Here is a 17866-nt window from a genome sequence, read left to right on the forward strand (position 1 = left end):
GCAGTGACAGCTGCTAATGAGTTTCAATACACTGTCATGAATAAAGGGCTGTCAAGCCACTAAATGTCACCTGCTAACCACCATACAAGATAGAATGTTAATTACTCAGCACACACAGGTAGACGACATTCACGTGTCCGGTATTCAACGTCCTTACCTAAAGTCTTCTTAAATGTAAAGCTTCACAAAAAGCCGTCAGATTGTGGGAAATATACTCTGGTACAGGATCACTAGTTGCTACTACAACTCAAGAATACACAAATGTTTTCTGAGACATTTTTCAAAAAAAATAATCAGCACAGCCAGATCAACACAACAGCTTAAATCCATGCAAAAGTTGCTAGAGAGAATATACTTCTAGTGTGTATGATAGAGACAGGAAGTCAATCCATAATTCTCACGACTGGCATGCTTCACAGTTCAATGCATAATGCAACAGGCTACTTGGCTGAATACGATGAGTCCCAAACAGATGACATTTGGTGTTATTTGGGAGGTTGGGCACAAATTCAACAGAGGAAAAGCGTTGGGTGTAAACTCTAGGTTGGCAAATCCTGGCTTTTTTGGAGGCAGCTTGGGGTTTTGTGGGGATGCTGCCACTTACAGAGAAGGCATGTCTGTTCTGTTTCTCTCAAGACTCCCTGAATGCCGTCACACACTAACTTCAGCATCATTATAAGAACTCAGTTTTTGCGTGCCATTTGAATCTAAATAGATGGAAAATTAAATTTAAATGCCAGGTTGACTCCACTCTCATTACCCTTTGCTGTCCAATAAGTGGCTCTGGCTGTTCACAAGACTTGCAGTGACACCAGCTGGTAGGATGACTTTACTGCAAACAGTAATGTCTGTCAAAACTGCTGCTGGAGGCTTCCTGGGTTGATGATTGTTAGTGTTAAAATTAATAAAGCAAACCATCGTACTTTATGTACTCAGTGGCCTTGTCTTTTGCCTGCATATATCATTCTGCACCAAGCTTAAAATAGTGTCATTTTTACATAATATTTCACTGAATACACCTTTGGATTTTGGGATTGAAAGTGAGATACAAATGTGTTATGACATATTACAAAGTTGAAAAAGGAGGCTGAGAAAACAAGGTAGGAAAAAAATCATAAGCAACAAGAGCACCTAACAAACTACTGTCTGTCTAAAAACAACTAAGATCAAAAAATATAACTTTGAACGTCGGGTGCCTTACTTTTTTTTTTTTTTCTTTTTTTTAAAAAAAACACTTCATCCCAACTTTGCAGAACTGAAAAAAGAAAACTTTCAGATGGCAAAACATTGGGGCTTACTGTAAGTCTTAAGATGCTTCTATGATACTATTGATTAGATGAAAAAAAAAAAAAAACTGGATTGCTGGAACAAAGCTGTTCATCAGGCAATTATCTCCAGTTACTGTCTTCTAGCTCATGTCCAAAAGTCAAACATTCCAAGTTTTTGTGAATCACACTAACAATTTGTATTGGCACTGGGAAATTTACACAAAGCCTCACTTAGCCTCTGGGAAAATACACTTTTCTTACAACAGACTGATACTGACAAAGTGATGATTCAAGCCCCTATTATTCTCTAAAATTGCTGTGGAGGTGGCTGATTGAGGCCACGAGCCTAGACCATCTGTTGGACTTAGTCATACATGCATGTGACAAAGAAAAAGCCATAAAGACTTCACAGATATATAAAAGATGTTCAAATTTTCATTCAGTACTACATTTAAAAAAAAAAACATTAATACATGCATGAATCATTTCTGTACCTGCAGAATACTCTGAGTTTCCCCCCATTTGTTGGTCCACTCCTTGGTCAGTGTTCGCACCTGGGGGACATTGCAGGAACACCATGTGCATTATTTACAGAGGAACACATCAAAACACCTCTGTTCTCCTTTTGGCAGATGACTCACCTTTGCCTCATTCTGATGCAGCTCCTCCTCTACGTTCACAGAGGAAGACAGCTCCCCGCGGGAAACCTGGAGTAGTAGTGAAAAAACAGCCAAACCTTCAACGTAACCTTTGAATAATATCCGTCAATTTAACATATTATTCTTGATGGTCTTTTATGCAAGATTGAACATAAGCATGGACCTGATTGGCTTCCTCTAGCAGCATCCTGAGCCTGGTAACCTCTTCTTGCAGCTCTCTGATCACCTTCACACTGCTGTCTTCATTCACTGTGGGAGAGTTCACTATGTTTTTAGCGCGGCTGGCATACCGCAATGTGCTCAGGGTCTCCCCATAGTTCACATCAGCAGGAGAAATGGCTGTCGTGAGAGATCACCCGGGAGAAATGAGTTAAAACATGAAAAACAAAAAGAGTATTATGGGTTAACATTATATTGTTCATTTTTTAAATACAACTTCAAGAGCAGAAAAAAAGAGGCCACAAAAACTTTCTGGAAATTTCCTGAAATGTTTTGGTGTCAAGAGTTCAGATTAACAGTACATACTTGCTATCATAGCGGTCTTTGAGTTCCCACCCAGGCTATCTTTAAGTAGCCAAGTCAGCACAGAGTTTCGGTAAGGAATGAAGATCTGCCTCTTCTTTTTTGTTTTCTGTCCTCTCACGCTGAGGTCAGCTGGGAGGTCACACAGAAAAACAACACTGACTCAGAGACATGAGGGTTCCAATAAGATATGTAGTGTTTCATCCCAGAGCTCTATAGATCTATTTTGGAGATAAAAAGGGTCATTGCCAAGTGTTAATCCTCAAAAAGTGTAAAACTACTTTGCACTAACGATCTTGAGTTTGCTAATACCCTCAATAGAATTAATAGCTAGTTTAATTCCAGCCACAATCAGAGCAAAAGTTATTTTTTCCTAAAAAAATAGCAAAATCTATGATAAAAAAAATTCTGAGTGGTAAAACAAACTAGGAAAGTAATCCCGCACTATGATTCATTTTGAAATAATTGGAGTGATTACAGCAAACAAAATTACTGTTCCCGTATAGAATGCCATTGTTATTCCTCCTTGTCTATTATTGAGCCAGTCAGCTCAATAATAGATGGAGATGTTGTGTCATGGTGTGTCAGTCATGCTGTTAACAGCATTTACCCAAAGCTGAGATCACACTGCCAAGGGTGACCAGGGATTTGTTGATGTTGGCACCTTCCTTCAGCCTGGTGCCTGTGGTGCGTGTGGCATCAGCTCTCTCGCTGCCTGCCAGGTCTACCAGGTGGATCTTACTCAGCGTTTCACATGGCAACTCTGCATCAAACCACGCCTGTGGCATGAAAAAAACATAACTGAGCAATCCTCGTTTAGTTCAAAAGAGGCAATTCACAGATCACAGAGGAATACTTAGGCATATAGGCGGTATCACGACAAAAGTGCTACTCAAGATGGAAAAAATCCTTTGAAGATGAAAAAAAACATGTTAAAAATGTTCAGAACACAAAAACGAATAAACGGGGGTAATTAAAGCTCTTGAGGGATGGACTTTACTGACATCCAAATAGATTTTAGGGAAACTTTGAAATGTTTAACCCAATACTTCATACTGACAACATGAGACATGGCAGCAAGGATACTAAACACTGCAGTTAACCTGAGTGAAGTTGATGGTGAAGATTGCATGAGAGCGGCTGCTGACGTCATTCATCCCCGTACTGGCTGTGGTGCGGTTGGCATTTCCAAGAAGAATCTGCTCCTCTATGTCACTGTGGGTGTGTACCAAGTGCTTGGACAGATCTAAAAACAGCAGTTTTCTGTATAAAATATTCTGCATTTCAACTCAACTGAGATGGATGTGGTATACAGAATAAAACCCTTACTCTCGACATAGGGCCCATCCCTGGGGTGCTCTCTCACTCTCAAGCCTCCATTATCTGTGGGTGTTGTTCTGTTCTTAAGGAGATCCTGCACACGTTCATTGTAGATCTCCAAAAAGCTGGTGCCAAGTCACAAACACAAAATTCAAATTTAATCACAGATTGCACACAGGGCCACAAAGGTACAAATTAATAAAGAGTTTTAGTGTTGATATGTGAAGGCACAACACCAAATGAGAACAAAACAAGTTGCTATTCACAGTCTACCATGAAAATAAATACACAGTAGGTTTAAAGCCAAATTATTGTGCTTGCATTGTTCTGCTCACATTAGCAGTGAATAAACAAACATACTGGTATGCAAAGTAGGCTTTGGCAGAACACTTCAATCACTACTGTGGTGGGTGTTTGCAAGAAGCAAAAGGAATAGTCTAAGTGGCTGATTCAAAAACAATACAAGGCATGGAGCAATTAGGCTTTACGAGAGCGTGACAGTAATGAAATGGCAGAGACCATATCCTCTGGATATAGCCATGCAGGTTGTTTTCTGGCATAGTGTTGAGAACTCAGACATGTCACAAAATTAGATAAATGGCTAAAGGCATAGCTGCCATTATTATAATAACAAAACATGGAGGGTCATTAAGCCAGTTACATATGATTCCAACTACCACCATCTCCTAACAGTATACAAAATGTATTTTTACATTGTGGGGATGGACAACAAAGACAAAAAAAACAAAAAAAAAAACAGAGGTTTTAAGGGAGAAGTGAGAGATGGCCATAACCAAAAGGTTAAATATTGTATCAAAGTACAAACAGTTTAAACAACATAACCAACAAATAGTCAATAGAGGTATTGGGATCAAGTTTTTTGAGTGATATATCAACACCACAGAAACAAACAAAACAGAAGCTATGAGGTGAAAAACACATTTAGAAATGGGAACATTATTGCATCAACTGGAAGACATGTGTACTAGCTTTGTCATGCTTTGTCATTCTTAGTTCTGACTGGATGTCTACATCACTGTCAGCTTGAGGAAGCAGAAAGTAGAGCAGGGTACACTTGTTTTTTACTTGTGTACACTCCTTTTTGATGGCCACAATGCCTTTGGTTGTACTCAAGAGGTTTTGGGTTTTATGTGTAAAGTGCTGTGATTCTCTGCTTGATTTTGAGATAATGAGAATAAGACGTTTTTGTTTCTGAATATTTTTGCAACTTTTTTTTCTTGAGGTTTTGTCATTATAGCATCATGGATATGAGGGATAAACTGAGGCCTTAATGCAACTGAAGTGACAATACTTGTGATGTACCATCTCTATATGGCATCTCAAGTTACATTGTCCCTTAAAACTTGTCACATTAAAACAAATGTTTTGAGTTTGAATTTGTTTGGTCTCGAACGGCAAGAAACAAACCTGTTTGAACAACTGACTCCGCATGGGTTCAGTCAAGATATACCTGAAACTACTACTACTACTACTACTACTATGCATTTAGGGTTTACCATTACATTAAAAATAGTTTGGAAAAATGCACTCAAAAATAATAGAGGCACTGAAAAAAGGCTTGCAGTAGCAGGCTCTTAATCCTTACATTAAAAGATCTGTGTTGCTTTATTCTTTTTTACTATGGTATCATGATTTTGTTTTTACTATTTTGTACTAAATCTGCAAATAACAAATATCCTGATGCACAGTCCCCACAACATATACAACATGGATTCAATGCTGTTACTAGAACACCATTTTTCCTTACAAATTCAAAGCTTATGAGCAACAAATATGACCACCTGCTGACAATTTCTAAGACTTTCATGAGTAAAAAAAAAATACTGTCAACTGGAAACTTTTAGCATGTTCAAACAGTTCAATCCAAACAGTCATGCACTATCACTTTAAGATAAGGAGGAGCATCACTGTATGTATGATAGCCACTCACCTGACCTCTGTACGGAATGACACGGCATCAGTCGTGCTTCTCTGAGATATTTCACAGAACAAGCCTTCACAGATCCGTGGGATTAAACCTTTATCTTCCTGGCACATTAAAAGGGAGAAAATGTTGCATTTAGAACTCTTATCACAAAACGCTAGTTATACACACTCCCATTACAATATGTTCTCTTAATTTGGATGTCTACGCTATGCTGTGAACACAACTTAGCACATGTGAAGACTGCTGAGCAACACAACAACAGCTCATCTGATATGGAGTTACTGAAGCATAAAAGCAATTCCACTCTGAGCTGCATGCCCTTGTTTTAATTACAAAGTAACAGATAGTAAGCATTAAGAGCCATATATAATTATCTAGGATGTTGACAGCAGCTCTGCCGATGACCTTGCACACGTCTCCTGGTAGACAAGCAGAAACCTCAGTGGTAATGTGAAATTTCCATTGCTGTGCAAGGTGAGGAGAGAAAAGCTGCAGGCTGCTGCCCTCATCACATTTTCTGATTAGTGGGGAGAAACATGGAGATAAATGGAGAGACTGGGAGGGACGTCTGTTGAGGCTGCCATCAGTCAGTATCTAATGTGGTGAAGAGTCAGTGCTGTGTTCACACTAGGTTAGCGTTACTGGGATTTTTGCAATGTAAGCTCACAGTGGTGAGAATATGTGACATTGGGGGCGTCCCTGGTGATTGAAGGGCTGATTATAGGGCACATTAGGCATGCAAGTTGGAAATATTCAGTTTAATCCAGGAATGTTCATATGAGAGCTACCTTTTAAGATAAAAATGCATTTAAACTTTAGTAAAAGTGCTGGGAAAGCTGAAAGAAAGCCTTACTTTATGACCCATCATGGTGTAAGATTTTCCTGAGCCTGTTTGGCCATAGGCTAACACACAGGCATTGAAACCCTCAAATGCAGCTTTCAGGACATCAGACCCCAAGTCATGGAAAATCTGAAGTAGAACAGATAAAGTTAGTTAAAATAGGAGGTAAAAAAGAAGAGATAACTCAAACCATGAACCAATTCATTGTTGTACACTACAATACAAAAAAGTTATGCAAAAGGTGTAAAGAGAAGAATTGAGATACCTTCTCCTGGGATGCAAATGTGGGGCTTCCTCTGTCAGTTGAATCATATGAGAAGTCATAAGAAAAGATCTTCCCTCTGTCCTTCAGCTCATCCTCTTGAACAGGTGAAGGCTAGAATATCAAAAGAACAGACCAATCTTAATAAAAAAAATAATTTACTTCAATACAGTGCATCTCATTTTGGGCAAAAATACCTTATGAATAGATAAGCTGTTCCCTTTTATGTGGGTTATGACCTTCGATGATAACTGCTTTTCTCTGTGGAAAAGTAGTGGAATATTTGACATCTTAGAGACAATAAAATTTTTAAAACCAAAAACTAATAGTTGTAACTCCCATACCTTTTGTTCAATGGACGGACTCGGACAGCTACACGCACTGAAGCCATTGCTTGATCAAAATCAAACAGAGCACACCTAACAGCCTGTATTCCCCAGCAGTCCCCCAGCCTCTTTTCTCCTCAATTCTTTGTTGGTTTAGAAAGAAGGCTGCCCTCCTGCAGCGTATTTCACATCCAATTATCTCACCTGTGACCTGTTCTCACTTTCTCAACACACTACACAAACTGGCCACTGGGGTTTAAGGAATTACACTCCACACCAAAAAAGCTTTCTACTGTTTGTCCTGTGACAGAAATCTTTAAAAGTTTCCATAAATACTCTGCTTTAATTTTGATCCTACTCCTTGTACATTTTGTACCAATGTGGATGAAACTGTTCATCTTTTTTCACTCATGTCTTATGCTGGATGATAGCCTATACAGACTTGGCAGACTATCTCTTAAAATAGGAGATATCTGTGTTTTTAAAATTCACAGTTTTTCCTTTCTACTAGAATAAATTACAAACAGAAGTTGCTGGTTTAATGAATTTAAATATGTCACTTGCTAAATATATCAACACACGCAAATGGACTCAGCCAGACTTTACACACTTTACTTATCATTACCTCCTTCTATATCCTCATCAATAAATCAGTTTAATTACATTAACATTCACATTTTTTGTTTTTTTCCCCATTTTCTTCTTTATTGACATAAAAAACAGGTACAATCTCCTCTTCCACAAAGTGATCACATATAGAATATCAAAATATTCATCTTACGGTTTGCAGAAGAAAAGTAAAAAAAATAAACAAAAAAACAAACTCTGATCTAGGGGGAGTTACAGTTCATATAAGATTTTAAACAAAAACAGGCAGTTGTAGTTTTTACAGCCTTTGGATTAGAGGAAAATGTAATGATGTAATGATGTAGTGATGTAATGATGAATCAATGTACTGTTTGACCTCCTTTGTAAAAAAAAAAAAAAAAAACAAGAAGTTTGGCTTTTTACTTGTAAATTTGCATTTATGAATATTAAATTTAGCCAATAAAATCTGTAATATGTAGCTGATAATTCAATTCAGTTAACTTCTAGTATTCCAAACAGTACATGTATCCGAAATACTATATTTTTTTCATTAATATAAGGATATTAAAATTCATAATTTACCCACCATTTATTTTGAATACATGAGTCAATGTGCTGCATTCGTGACATTCGGGAAAAACGAATACTACGTATCAATCGCCAAACTAATGATGTTTGGTCTAATACTGAAACTGATTTTATGCTGTCAAATAACGACTTAATGGCCTAAATAGCGACTTGTTACATTCATGAAACAATTAATTTTGATTTAAATAGCACATAATAGTCCAGTGAGCAATATTTTCATAAGGGAAGTGGAAAATTTTCCATGCGCATGAACGCAGCATACAGGCCTAGCCACGTTTCCCATGATGCAGTGCGGAAGAGACCCGGCGCGGACGTTCAAAACTATGGCAGAAGATTCAAATATAATTAAGCTAACAGATTTAAATTTAATTAAACTAACATCAGACACGGACACGGAAAACACGTCCACGGTTAACAGCGGAGACAATGAGACAGAAAAAGATATTAACACAGCCGAAGAACCGAATAAGACATGTAAAGTCTTAACGTTACAGATTGTTTCCGACGACTCCAACTCATACAGACTTTCTGCGGAAATCGCCGGAAAACTCGCACCGCAGGCTGTAAACACAGGTCTAAAGGCGAGAAATGCCATTGAATCAATAGATGCCTCCTCTGAACATCGATTAAAGCTAAATGCCAACCAAAATAGTGTGAATAGTGCTGAAGACAAGGAAAATACCGCCATGTCCTCTTCAAGCTCCACTCCTGGTAAGTAACGTGTCCCGATGTTCCCCAATGCTGAGCATCATCATCGTTATTACTATTACTATTATTATTATTACAGTAACGTAAAGTCACTGGTAACAAACGTTTCTGACATCCAACAGTGTAAAAGTGACAGCTTGTCAAAATATTAAGAAAATATTAACACCTTCATTTCATTTCACACAAATACATGCATAGGATATAATTTACTTTATATATATCTATTTATCTTAATGTTGTCATAATGTTCATATTATTGTTATTTGGACAAATCATATTTTGATGCTTTGGCAACATTGTTCTCAAAACTTTCATGGCAATAAAGCTCACTGAATTGAGTTGAATTGAATTGAACAAATCTCAGGGCTTTAAAGGCCTCTGGTCTCAATGTTAAGTTATTGGGTGGAGTCTAGTTCACATGTTGACACTGTATTACAATTCACTTAATTGTTTAGCAACAGAGACATGATATGACATGAACATGATATTCTAACTCAGCAGTGGTGGAGTAACTAAGTATATTTACTTCAGTACTAAACTTTTGTGGTGCTTTAATTGAGCATTTTCATGTTGTGCTATTTCATACTATTCTGCTCCACTGCCTCCCACATTCCTTACACAGCTACAGCTGAAACAAGTAGCTCATCAATAGTAGCTGATTAATTGTCAATCAATTAATCAGCTACTATTTTAATGATTGATTAATCATTTTAAGTCATTTATGTAGCAAAAAAACCTCAACCATCCTCTGGTTTGAGTGTCTTAATTGTAAGTATTTGCAGCTTTTCTGTTTTATATAAGTATTTTCCAATTACTTTGCATATACCAATTTTGCTTACAAAACACAAGATCAACAAAGAAAATCAGATTCCTCGTTCTACATGAAACTATCCAGCAGTATATAAAGTAGTTAAAATTAACCCCACCTTGACCAGCTGCATTAAAATATTTATAATCCAGTAATATGTATAACTTCATATAACACTCTGAAAGGGGCAATTCTGATTTCAGTATTTTTATTTTGATGCTTTTGCTGATAATACTTCTTTACTTTATCTAAATTTTGAATGCAGGACTTTTACCTCTGACTGACTGTTTGCTATTTATACTTAAACAATGGGTCTGACTATTTCCTCTAACACTGCCAGACAGAAGCTGTGTGAATTGTAGGTAAAATGGGGACAATGGCTTTATTAGAATACTGGTCTTGCTGGATTTCATTAACATTTAACAAGCTAAAATTGAGCAAGACAGGTCTATTGCTCACCCTAATTACATTATTCTCCTCCTTATTTGGACAGAAAACACCCAAGAAGAGGATACTTCGGGTCAGAAAAGTTTGCAGGATTCCAACTTGCCTGCCAGTAAACAACATAGTAACACAGAGGACAATGATGTTGAAGCGATGAGAAGAGCGCAGGAGGAAGGCCGTGTGAACGTTGTCTTCCCTGGCACTGTAACACAAGAAGGCTGCTGCCGTTTTGTCAGCGAAATCCTCAAATGTATTCTGTATCAGAGACAGCAGCTACCCATGACGTACGACCAGCTGGTGTACTCCCAGAAGAAACAGCAAGCTTCAATGCAGGTGAAATAACAGAAATGATTGTAGCGCACATCAGAAGTTCACAAATGAAGAAAAGTTGTGAGTTTGTTGAGACTAAGATAGTGTTTTCTTTTCTAGGATAAAGATGTAGTGAGCCGGAGGCCGGTGCAGTCTGCAGACATGGACTGGCGCAAGTGTCAGCAGACCCTGCAGGAGTTAGAGGAGGTGCTGCAGCAGCTGGAGGTGCTATTTTCTCTTAGCAAGGTGCCCCGAGTGCTGCTGCTAATGGGTGGCTCCATCGTCCTCCCCAAAGAGCTGTATGAGATCAACATGGAGGCACTGATACTGACCGCTGGAGATCAATGTCTTCGGGTATCATCGTGCTTAAGGCAGCTCTTCCGCACTCTTTTTGTGGCTGACCTTTTGTCTGACACCAGACCTGTTCGCTTAATGCCCACCACAGTCTTAGTGCTGGCTCACAGGGATTGCGGTGTAGGTTGGTTCCGCCCTAAACTACAATTTAAAGTGCCAACTCGTGTAAAGAACCAAATTATTGCTCTGTCTACTGATCCAAGCGTCTGTGCGGAAACAAGGGCAGAGGGGTCAGACTGGCAGGATTATGTGTGGTTCCAGGCACCCATGACTATTAAGGGCTTTAGTAACTGACCCAAAAAGAGGAGTGTGTAGTCTGAGATAGGAGAAGCTCTCTTTGCAGAGCCTGTATATTACATTTACATTTTAATGGTGGTTCAAGTGAATTTTGAACTTTAATTGAGCTGTACATATTTTAAAGAATGATGAGTTTCTACCTGTGATTAAAACTATGTTGTTTAACACAATAGTGGGTTTATTGTCACAATCAGTATAGTTATTATTTGTATAGTTTTCTGAAATACTGAGAAACTGTTTTCTCAAGAGGATTTGTTGGCATGTCTTGAAATCTGCTTTATGGCAATGTGTATTATTGTTTATATTTATATGTTTAACACAACAACACACATAACATTGGTGCTATATAGTTTTAATGAGCATAACTTGAAAGGTATAATGCATCATATTGCTCTTTAAACCAATCCTTGAACACATTGGAGTGCCAGTATCATCTGTGTATATGTTTACATTTATTAAAACCTGAATACGATTTCAACAGTGCTGCAGTTTTGTATGCAAATCAAGCAATTAGAGGCATTGTAGTGTGAGAAGCATCTTAATTACAAAGACGTGCATATAGGTCTCATTTGGAATGATCAAAATCTAACACAACAGCAATAATAAAGGACGGATGTATGATAATTATGTTGGTCTGAGTGCGTCAATGGGTTCACAACTTCTCCACCTTTTTAACAAACTGGACAAGATCGTCGGCCAGCAGCTGGGGCTCCTCAAAGGCAGCAAAGTGACCACCTCGAGGCATGAAAGTGTAGGAGTAGATGTTTTTATAGCGAATTTGTGCCCATGATTGAGGGCAGTGCATCAGCTCCCCTGGGAAGGCAGCCAGTCCAGTAGGCACAAATATCGCTGTCCTAAAACAAAAAAGGAAACTTATCAGAGGCCTACCAAAGCAAGGGTCATCACATGAAAGGATACTAATATGTGTACTTGCCAAATCTGCAACGTCATAGTTTTAAGAGTTTGAGCACTTGAGCTATGAGCTACATACCTTGAATCCACTCTTTTATTAGGATTACCCTTTAAGTTCTCTTTGTAGAAGCGCATGGAGGAGACTATGGACCCTGTGGTCCAGTAGATCATGACGTTTGTCAAGAGGTCGTTCAGGCTGAATTTTCTGTACGAACAGATCCAATACATATATATATATTTACAGCAAGCAACAATCATAAACTTTGTTGAACATATCTCCATATAATTCCACTGCTGAAAATACTAAAAAGGTCAAAAGGTGAGCCCTCTTGTACCTCTCCAGCCCACCATCCACCAGGTCTCTGTTCTTCAGATCAGTCCAGGAGGAGAACTTCTCTAGAATGTAGGCAGCCAAGCCTACAGGGGAGTCATTCACTCCACACCCTGTTAACATGACGTAAGCTATATTAGGAGCTGAAATACTAGTATACTGAGATCACAAAACATGTGGAACAATTAGCTTTTTGATCTAAATTTGTCTTTGACCTGTGAACAGAGTCAATGTGATCATCAGCGAGCCTGTTTGTGTGTGTTCCCACCTGCAGTGTCAGGTTTAGTGGCCTGAATGTGAAAGTAGCCTGTTTCCCTCAAGATCTCCCAGACATTCTTCTCAAAGTAAGGGAACAGCCGGCGGACATCTTCCCGACTGAAGCCCACCAGGAAGGGCAGATAAGGACCAATCAGGAGGGACAACAGAACATTGAGCCCATTTTCTGATGTAAACATGTTTAAGTGGAGACCTTTCACGCACCTGGAAGACAGATTACAAAGAAAGCATGCAAAAATAAAAATTAACAATTTCACTTAAGATTAAAAGGTCTTGACACATTGTAACCTGTGTCAGTTTATAGCTATAAATGCTAGTTTTCATCATGTTTGGGTATTGGTAAAAGTATCCTTAATCTAGGAATGTGTAGTGTCAGTCTTTTTTTTGGTAAATTCTGCACTTTGCACACCGCAAACACTGTATCACACTTTTGTTAAGAAATGTCACAATGCTCCATTTAAAAAAAAACAACAAGTGGGAGGTGGAAATTCCAGTGCAGTGAAAACACATCACGTGTTTTCTGGAAGGGCTTGTTTTGCTGACTGTCTTACTGAGGCTTCATCTGTGCCATGTTGGTGGTGATGAGGGAGCCCCAGTCTCCTCCCTGCAGATAGAACTGGGAAAATCCTAAACGCTCCATCAGTGTCAGGAAAATTCTGGCAGCGGCAAGACTGTCAAATCCTGAACAGGAGAGATACAGTAAAGCACATCTGTAAACATCTGCTGCTCAAGATGAAATGTATGATTTTATTTAGCAACACCCACCTTGTTTATGAGGGGCTTCTGAGAAACCGTAGCCAGGTATAGATGGGCATATGACCTCGAACACAAGACCACTCTGGTTCTCTGTGAGAAGTGGCAGAATCTTGTAGAACTCAAAGAAGGAGCCAGGCCAGCCGTGAACAAGCATAAGAGGCAGAACCTTCTGGTTCTCACGATGTGGTGGCCGCACATGGATGAAATGCACGTCCAGTCCTGTATCAAATCATTGGTGTGAAAAGTAAAAATGGTGGGTGTACTTAACTCTGGGCCAAAAAGACACATTTTTATGGACTGTAAAGCAAAGCAAACCATTCAGTAGGGATGGGACGATAAAAGACTTTGTCACAGATCACGATAAAAAAAAAAACAAACACTCAAGATAAGTTGATTGTGGTGAATTTACATTATCGGGATAATCGTGAAAATCCCCACAAGTGACTTGGAAAAGCTGTCTAGCTTGTTAATGTACAGTCCTATCTTGATTTCCTGATTTATTTTGAATTGCCACGAGAGAGATACATGTGTCTGTATCTGTGATGCAAAAAAAATATTTGTTTCTTAATGAAATGTAAGGTAAAGTGATTCCAGTATGTTTTAGTGCCATTTTAAGAGTTTTAACTATATTTTGATAATTATCGGGATATCATGAATCGCAATTATTTTGGCCCGGATAATCATGATGTGAAATTTTCATATCGTCCCATGCCTAGCTGTGAGTACCTTCAATTTTAGTTTTGAAGTGTGGATACTTGTTAAGCACTTCCACCTGCTTTTTCCAGTCAAATTCATGTCTCCAATAGGAAACCACTTTCTTGAGATAAGTGGAGTTGAATCCATACTGAAAGCCGCTATCTTCTAAAGGATCAGTGTAGCGGGTTCTGTCAATTCGCTCATGAAGGTCCTGTTGAATGGGGACATTGTTGATTACTTCACATAAACATGTTACCTGTTTATTGTGTCTCCTTCAATGTGATGAACATGTTAATCAATAGCCCAAAAATTACCCTAATCTCTTCATCCGAGGTTTGTACTTTAAAGGGATAGATGTTCTCATCCTCTGACAGTGGCTTCTCCCCTGCACCCCACCATCCCTCACCCAGAGGAATACTTTTGACTTGTCTTCTCCTGTGCACTATGTATGCCAGTGCTCCCCCTGCTGCCACAGCTGATCCTATCAGAAGCTGCTGCTGCTGGGCAGCATCCAAGCCAAAGAAAGCCTCCCTGCAAAGTGTGGAAATATAAAGAGAAAGCAATGAGCTCATTACATATATTTATACCTCTATAAAAATTAGAGCAGTTATTAATAGTAAAAGGCTACTTACTTCAAAACCTGCAGTCTTTGCATTGTCACTGTTCCAAAGGTGAAAGTCCACAGATGATTTTTTTTTCTTTAGGTCTGCACCAGGACAGAGTTCAATAATTGTTAATCATGCGCACTGCGGTTCCAGACTTGTGTACAAATATACTAAAATGCAACCACCATGCGTCTCAACATACCTTGTTTGCTTCCTTTTAAATATACATTGACAAATAGTTTTTCCAAGTCCACAAATGGAGGAGGCAATTGCGGGATTCACTGGTGTGCAAAACGAACACACTCGCAACTGACTCTTTTGGTGAGGCGGGGTTTGAATGACACAGATTGTTGATTGGCTGCGAGATGTGCCAATCACCTTGCACTGCCCCGCTATGACGTCGCTATTTATATAATAGGGCAGAAACATTGGGAGTTGTTTTGTTAATTTGAGTCTCCAACAGCCTCAAAAACATGATGTGGAAACTTGTCGTTCCTGTTCTTGCTGCGGTTTTCACCGCCGGTTTAGGAGCTTTGGTGGGGGGGCTGAGAGACATAGATGTGAATGACGAGGGGGCACGAAATGCTCTCAACTTCGCCGTCGTCAAACACAACAGAGGCACCAACGATCTGTACCTCAGCCAAGTGGCAGAAGTGGTGAAGGTTCAGAGTCAGGTCAGTAACATCTGATTTGCATTTGTCAATGTCTACAGACGATTTTTCTAAACTGATGATCAACAATCCAGTTTATAAATAGGCCGCGGTGTGATATGAGATATCACCAGCTGTGAACAGGCCTCATCAAACCGGGAGAAATCTCTACAATTTTCCTATGTGAAGTAATCTGCCTGTTTACCTATTTACCGTGTAGCATAGGATCAGTGAAATAAAATCTGGCTCTTTGACAGCCACCATAATCCAATCAAATCATTTCCTGTGTCCTGAAATCACAGTGATTCAACTGCAGGTCCTCTCTGGCTTTTTCCAAGACACCAAACAAACTTCATGACGGACAATGAGTCCTGTCAGTTTCTCTTTAATTTTGTAGCGTCCTGAAATCGTTTGCAGGACTGCTACAGTTCTTTATTATAAAGGTTTACCTTGATCTGTATAACCATGTCTCACCTATTTCTCTTTACAGGTTGTTGCTGGCACCAAGTATGTCATAACTGTGAGAATGGGAAAGACCTCCTGCAGGAAGGACAGCGTAAATGAAGTGTGTGCCATCCACCAAGACCTTGCAAAGGCTCGGGTAATGACAACCTCAGCTTCTGGGGATAAAATACTATTTATTCTTGCCTGTGGGACTTACTAAACACAATGTTTAAATGGCGTACAGTTGACTTGAAGTTTAACAGTAGACAGCAAACTATCAGATTGTGAAACACTTCCCCTCTTTAATCCACTGAGCTTTGTTGGTTTTTGTTGCCATAAAGAGAAGTTAGAGCTAGACAGGCTGAAGCAAGAGGAATCAGCTACCACCCTGTGCCAATAACACCATCCCAACATACCCAGATGACTCATTTAAACAAAATAAAGAGACAATAGCCCTTAAATAATGATATTCCTGTGAAAGGAGAAAATATTTAATTGCTGTCATGAAATTTGATCATGAAAAAAAAAACCATGATCATGTGTAACATATTTAAGCTAGAATCACTGTTTTCTCATTGAATGTGGGGCATGGGGAGTTGCATCTTTTACAGTGCTTCATGAGAGGACTTCATTATACCATATTAAAAACCAAAAATGTCATTTTTTTGACAATGTTAGAATCTCAAAGATTCACTGATATATGCTGTTTTATTTCAGATATATAATGTGTATTCTTAACTTTTTTTTCCCCACAGCCTTACCTGTGCACCTTTACAGTGTGGAGCCGCCCATGGATTAACAGTATCAGTGTGCTGGATGAGAAATGCAGCGTCTGAGATCTTCAGTGATGGCTTTCTTTGCAGATTAACCTTCACACACACAATACTTTGATGTGTATTTTTCTTTAGATTAACCCCACAAGTATTAAGGTTTGCATTTTCTGCTTATGCTGAATTGAAAGTCAGGGTTTCAGACTTCCAGTCAAGCTATGCAGTATAACAATGTAGAGGCAACCGTACATCAACTTTTAGAGGAACTATTAGCGGGAACTACTTTTAATACATAATCATTGAACCTTGCCAATAACAAATAATTGTGTACTGCATTTTAGCTTATTGAAAATCACATTCTGTTTTAATTTGAAATTAAAGTAACACCTGAACTTAATTAATTGTGTCCATGTGTGAATTAGTCATTCAGACCTTCCACTGGTAAACATACAGTATAGAGGTACACTTCAGTTTTATATTCTATTATTTTGGGAGAAGTACAGAAAAGTTGTTCAGCAAGGTTGTTTTGTAGGGGTTTTTTTCCAGTGTTCGTATTTTTATCACCTGACATTGGCCAATAAGGATATGAAAGTAAAGAGGAAAGAAAAACTATATATATTCAATTCAATATCAAATTCAAAGTTTTTTTTGTTTTTTTTGATACTTTCTTTGTGAATGTCAATGTGAATTTCCCTGCTGGGGATCAACAAAGTTTCATTTCACTCACATTTTATATATTTTTTTGCTCAGTGAACACTACCAACACAGACTTTTATGTAAAATACATCCGGCAGTCTGTAAAAAAAAAAAAAAAAAAAAAAAGATACACATTCCCATGATCGAAAAGGAGCAGGAGGAGGAAGAAACAAATCTTATCTTATAAATTTTTGGATTAATTGGTCTTCTTTTAAAAATTGAATGTGTATCATGCTTCCATAGTTAAATTACTTTTAGTTTAATGGTTTAGTTTTATTTATCGTCTTTCAGATAAACTTGAAGCTGAATCTTACAAATGGTCGATGTTGTAATTGCAGGTTCAGCAACAGTTTAATGGTCTCTGTCAACAAGTCTTAACAGATGGCAGCAAATGGAAATCCAAGCATGACACACACTGGAAATATATAGTTTGCTGACAACGTTGTTGGCTTTATCCTTTTCATCAGTCAAATATGTGGTTAGTCATA

General features: G+C 38.5%; 4 protein-coding genes across 6 annotated transcripts in view; 2 read left to right on the forward strand and 2 right to left on the reverse strand.

The window, feature by feature from the left end:
- kif16bb (kinesin family member 16Bb) overlaps nt 1-7577 on the reverse strand; it is a 23759-nt gene extending 16182 nt beyond the window's left edge. Inside the window, exons 1-12 of one of the 3 annotated variants that reach the window (XM_044373650.1) lie at nt 7165-7576; nt 7018-7081; nt 6824-6934; nt 6571-6687; nt 5721-5818; nt 3779-3894; nt 3553-3695; nt 3060-3228; nt 2453-2581; nt 2091-2266; nt 1910-1975; nt 1763-1822 (exon numbers count right to left, since the gene is read on the reverse strand). In XM_044373650.1, the coding sequence (XP_044229585.1) occupies nt 1763-1822; nt 1910-1975; nt 2091-2266; nt 2453-2581; nt 3060-3228; nt 3553-3695; nt 3779-3894; nt 5721-5818; nt 6571-6687; nt 6824-6934; nt 7018-7081; nt 7165-7211 (1296 nt within the window). In that variant the 5' untranslated portion in view covers nt 7212-7576. Of the gene's footprint in view, nt 1-1762; nt 1823-1909; nt 1976-2090; nt 2267-2452; nt 2582-3059; nt 3229-3552; nt 3696-3778; nt 3895-5720; nt 5819-6570; nt 6688-6823; nt 6935-7017; nt 7082-7164 lie in introns of all 3 variants that reach the window. The other 2 variants (XM_044373651.1, XM_044373652.1) reach the window with 2 other exon arrangements.
- Nucleotides 7578-8582: 1005 nt separating this feature from the next.
- On the forward strand, nt 8583-11714 carry LOC122997215 (MAD2L1 binding protein). Its single transcript, XM_044373241.1, has 3 exons — nt 8583-9033; nt 10332-10615; nt 10712-11714. The coding sequence occupies exons 1-3, from the start codon at nt 8604-8606 to the stop codon at nt 11237-11239; spliced, it is 1242 nt and encodes a 413-aa protein (XP_044229176.1). The 5' UTR covers nt 8583-8603; the 3' UTR covers nt 11240-11714.
- A 150-nt stretch (nt 11715-11864) lies between these two features.
- ephx5 (epoxide hydrolase 5) lies at nt 11865-15099 on the reverse strand. The gene is made up of 10 exons (XM_044373240.1): nt 15021-15099; nt 14846-14919; nt 14528-14744; nt 14244-14424; nt 13527-13736; nt 13313-13442; nt 12754-12965; nt 12490-12598; nt 12234-12359; nt 11865-12096 (listed from the first exon to the last, which is right to left on the reverse strand). The coding sequence occupies exons 2-10, from the start codon at nt 14866-14868 to the stop codon at nt 11895-11897; spliced, it is 1410 nt and encodes a 469-aa protein (XP_044229175.1). The 5' UTR covers nt 14869-14919; nt 15021-15099; the 3' UTR covers nt 11865-11894.
- Nucleotides 15100-15180: 81 nt separating this feature from the next.
- Nucleotides 15181-17079, forward strand: cst3 (cystatin C (amyloid angiopathy and cerebral hemorrhage)). The gene is made up of 3 exons (XM_044373242.1): nt 15181-15492; nt 15959-16069; nt 16668-17079. Exons 1-3 carry the CDS (start codon nt 15292-15294, stop codon nt 16746-16748), a joined length of 393 nt encoding a protein of 130 aa, XP_044229177.1. The 5' UTR covers nt 15181-15291; the 3' UTR covers nt 16749-17079.
- Nucleotides 17080-17866: the final 787 nt, after the last annotated feature.

The sequence above is a fragment of the Thunnus albacares genome, chromosome 14, assembly GCF_914725855.1.
Source record: "Thunnus albacares chromosome 14, fThuAlb1.1, whole genome shotgun sequence".
Classification (NCBI taxonomy): domain Eukaryota; kingdom Metazoa; phylum Chordata; class Actinopteri; order Scombriformes; family Scombridae; genus Thunnus; species Thunnus albacares.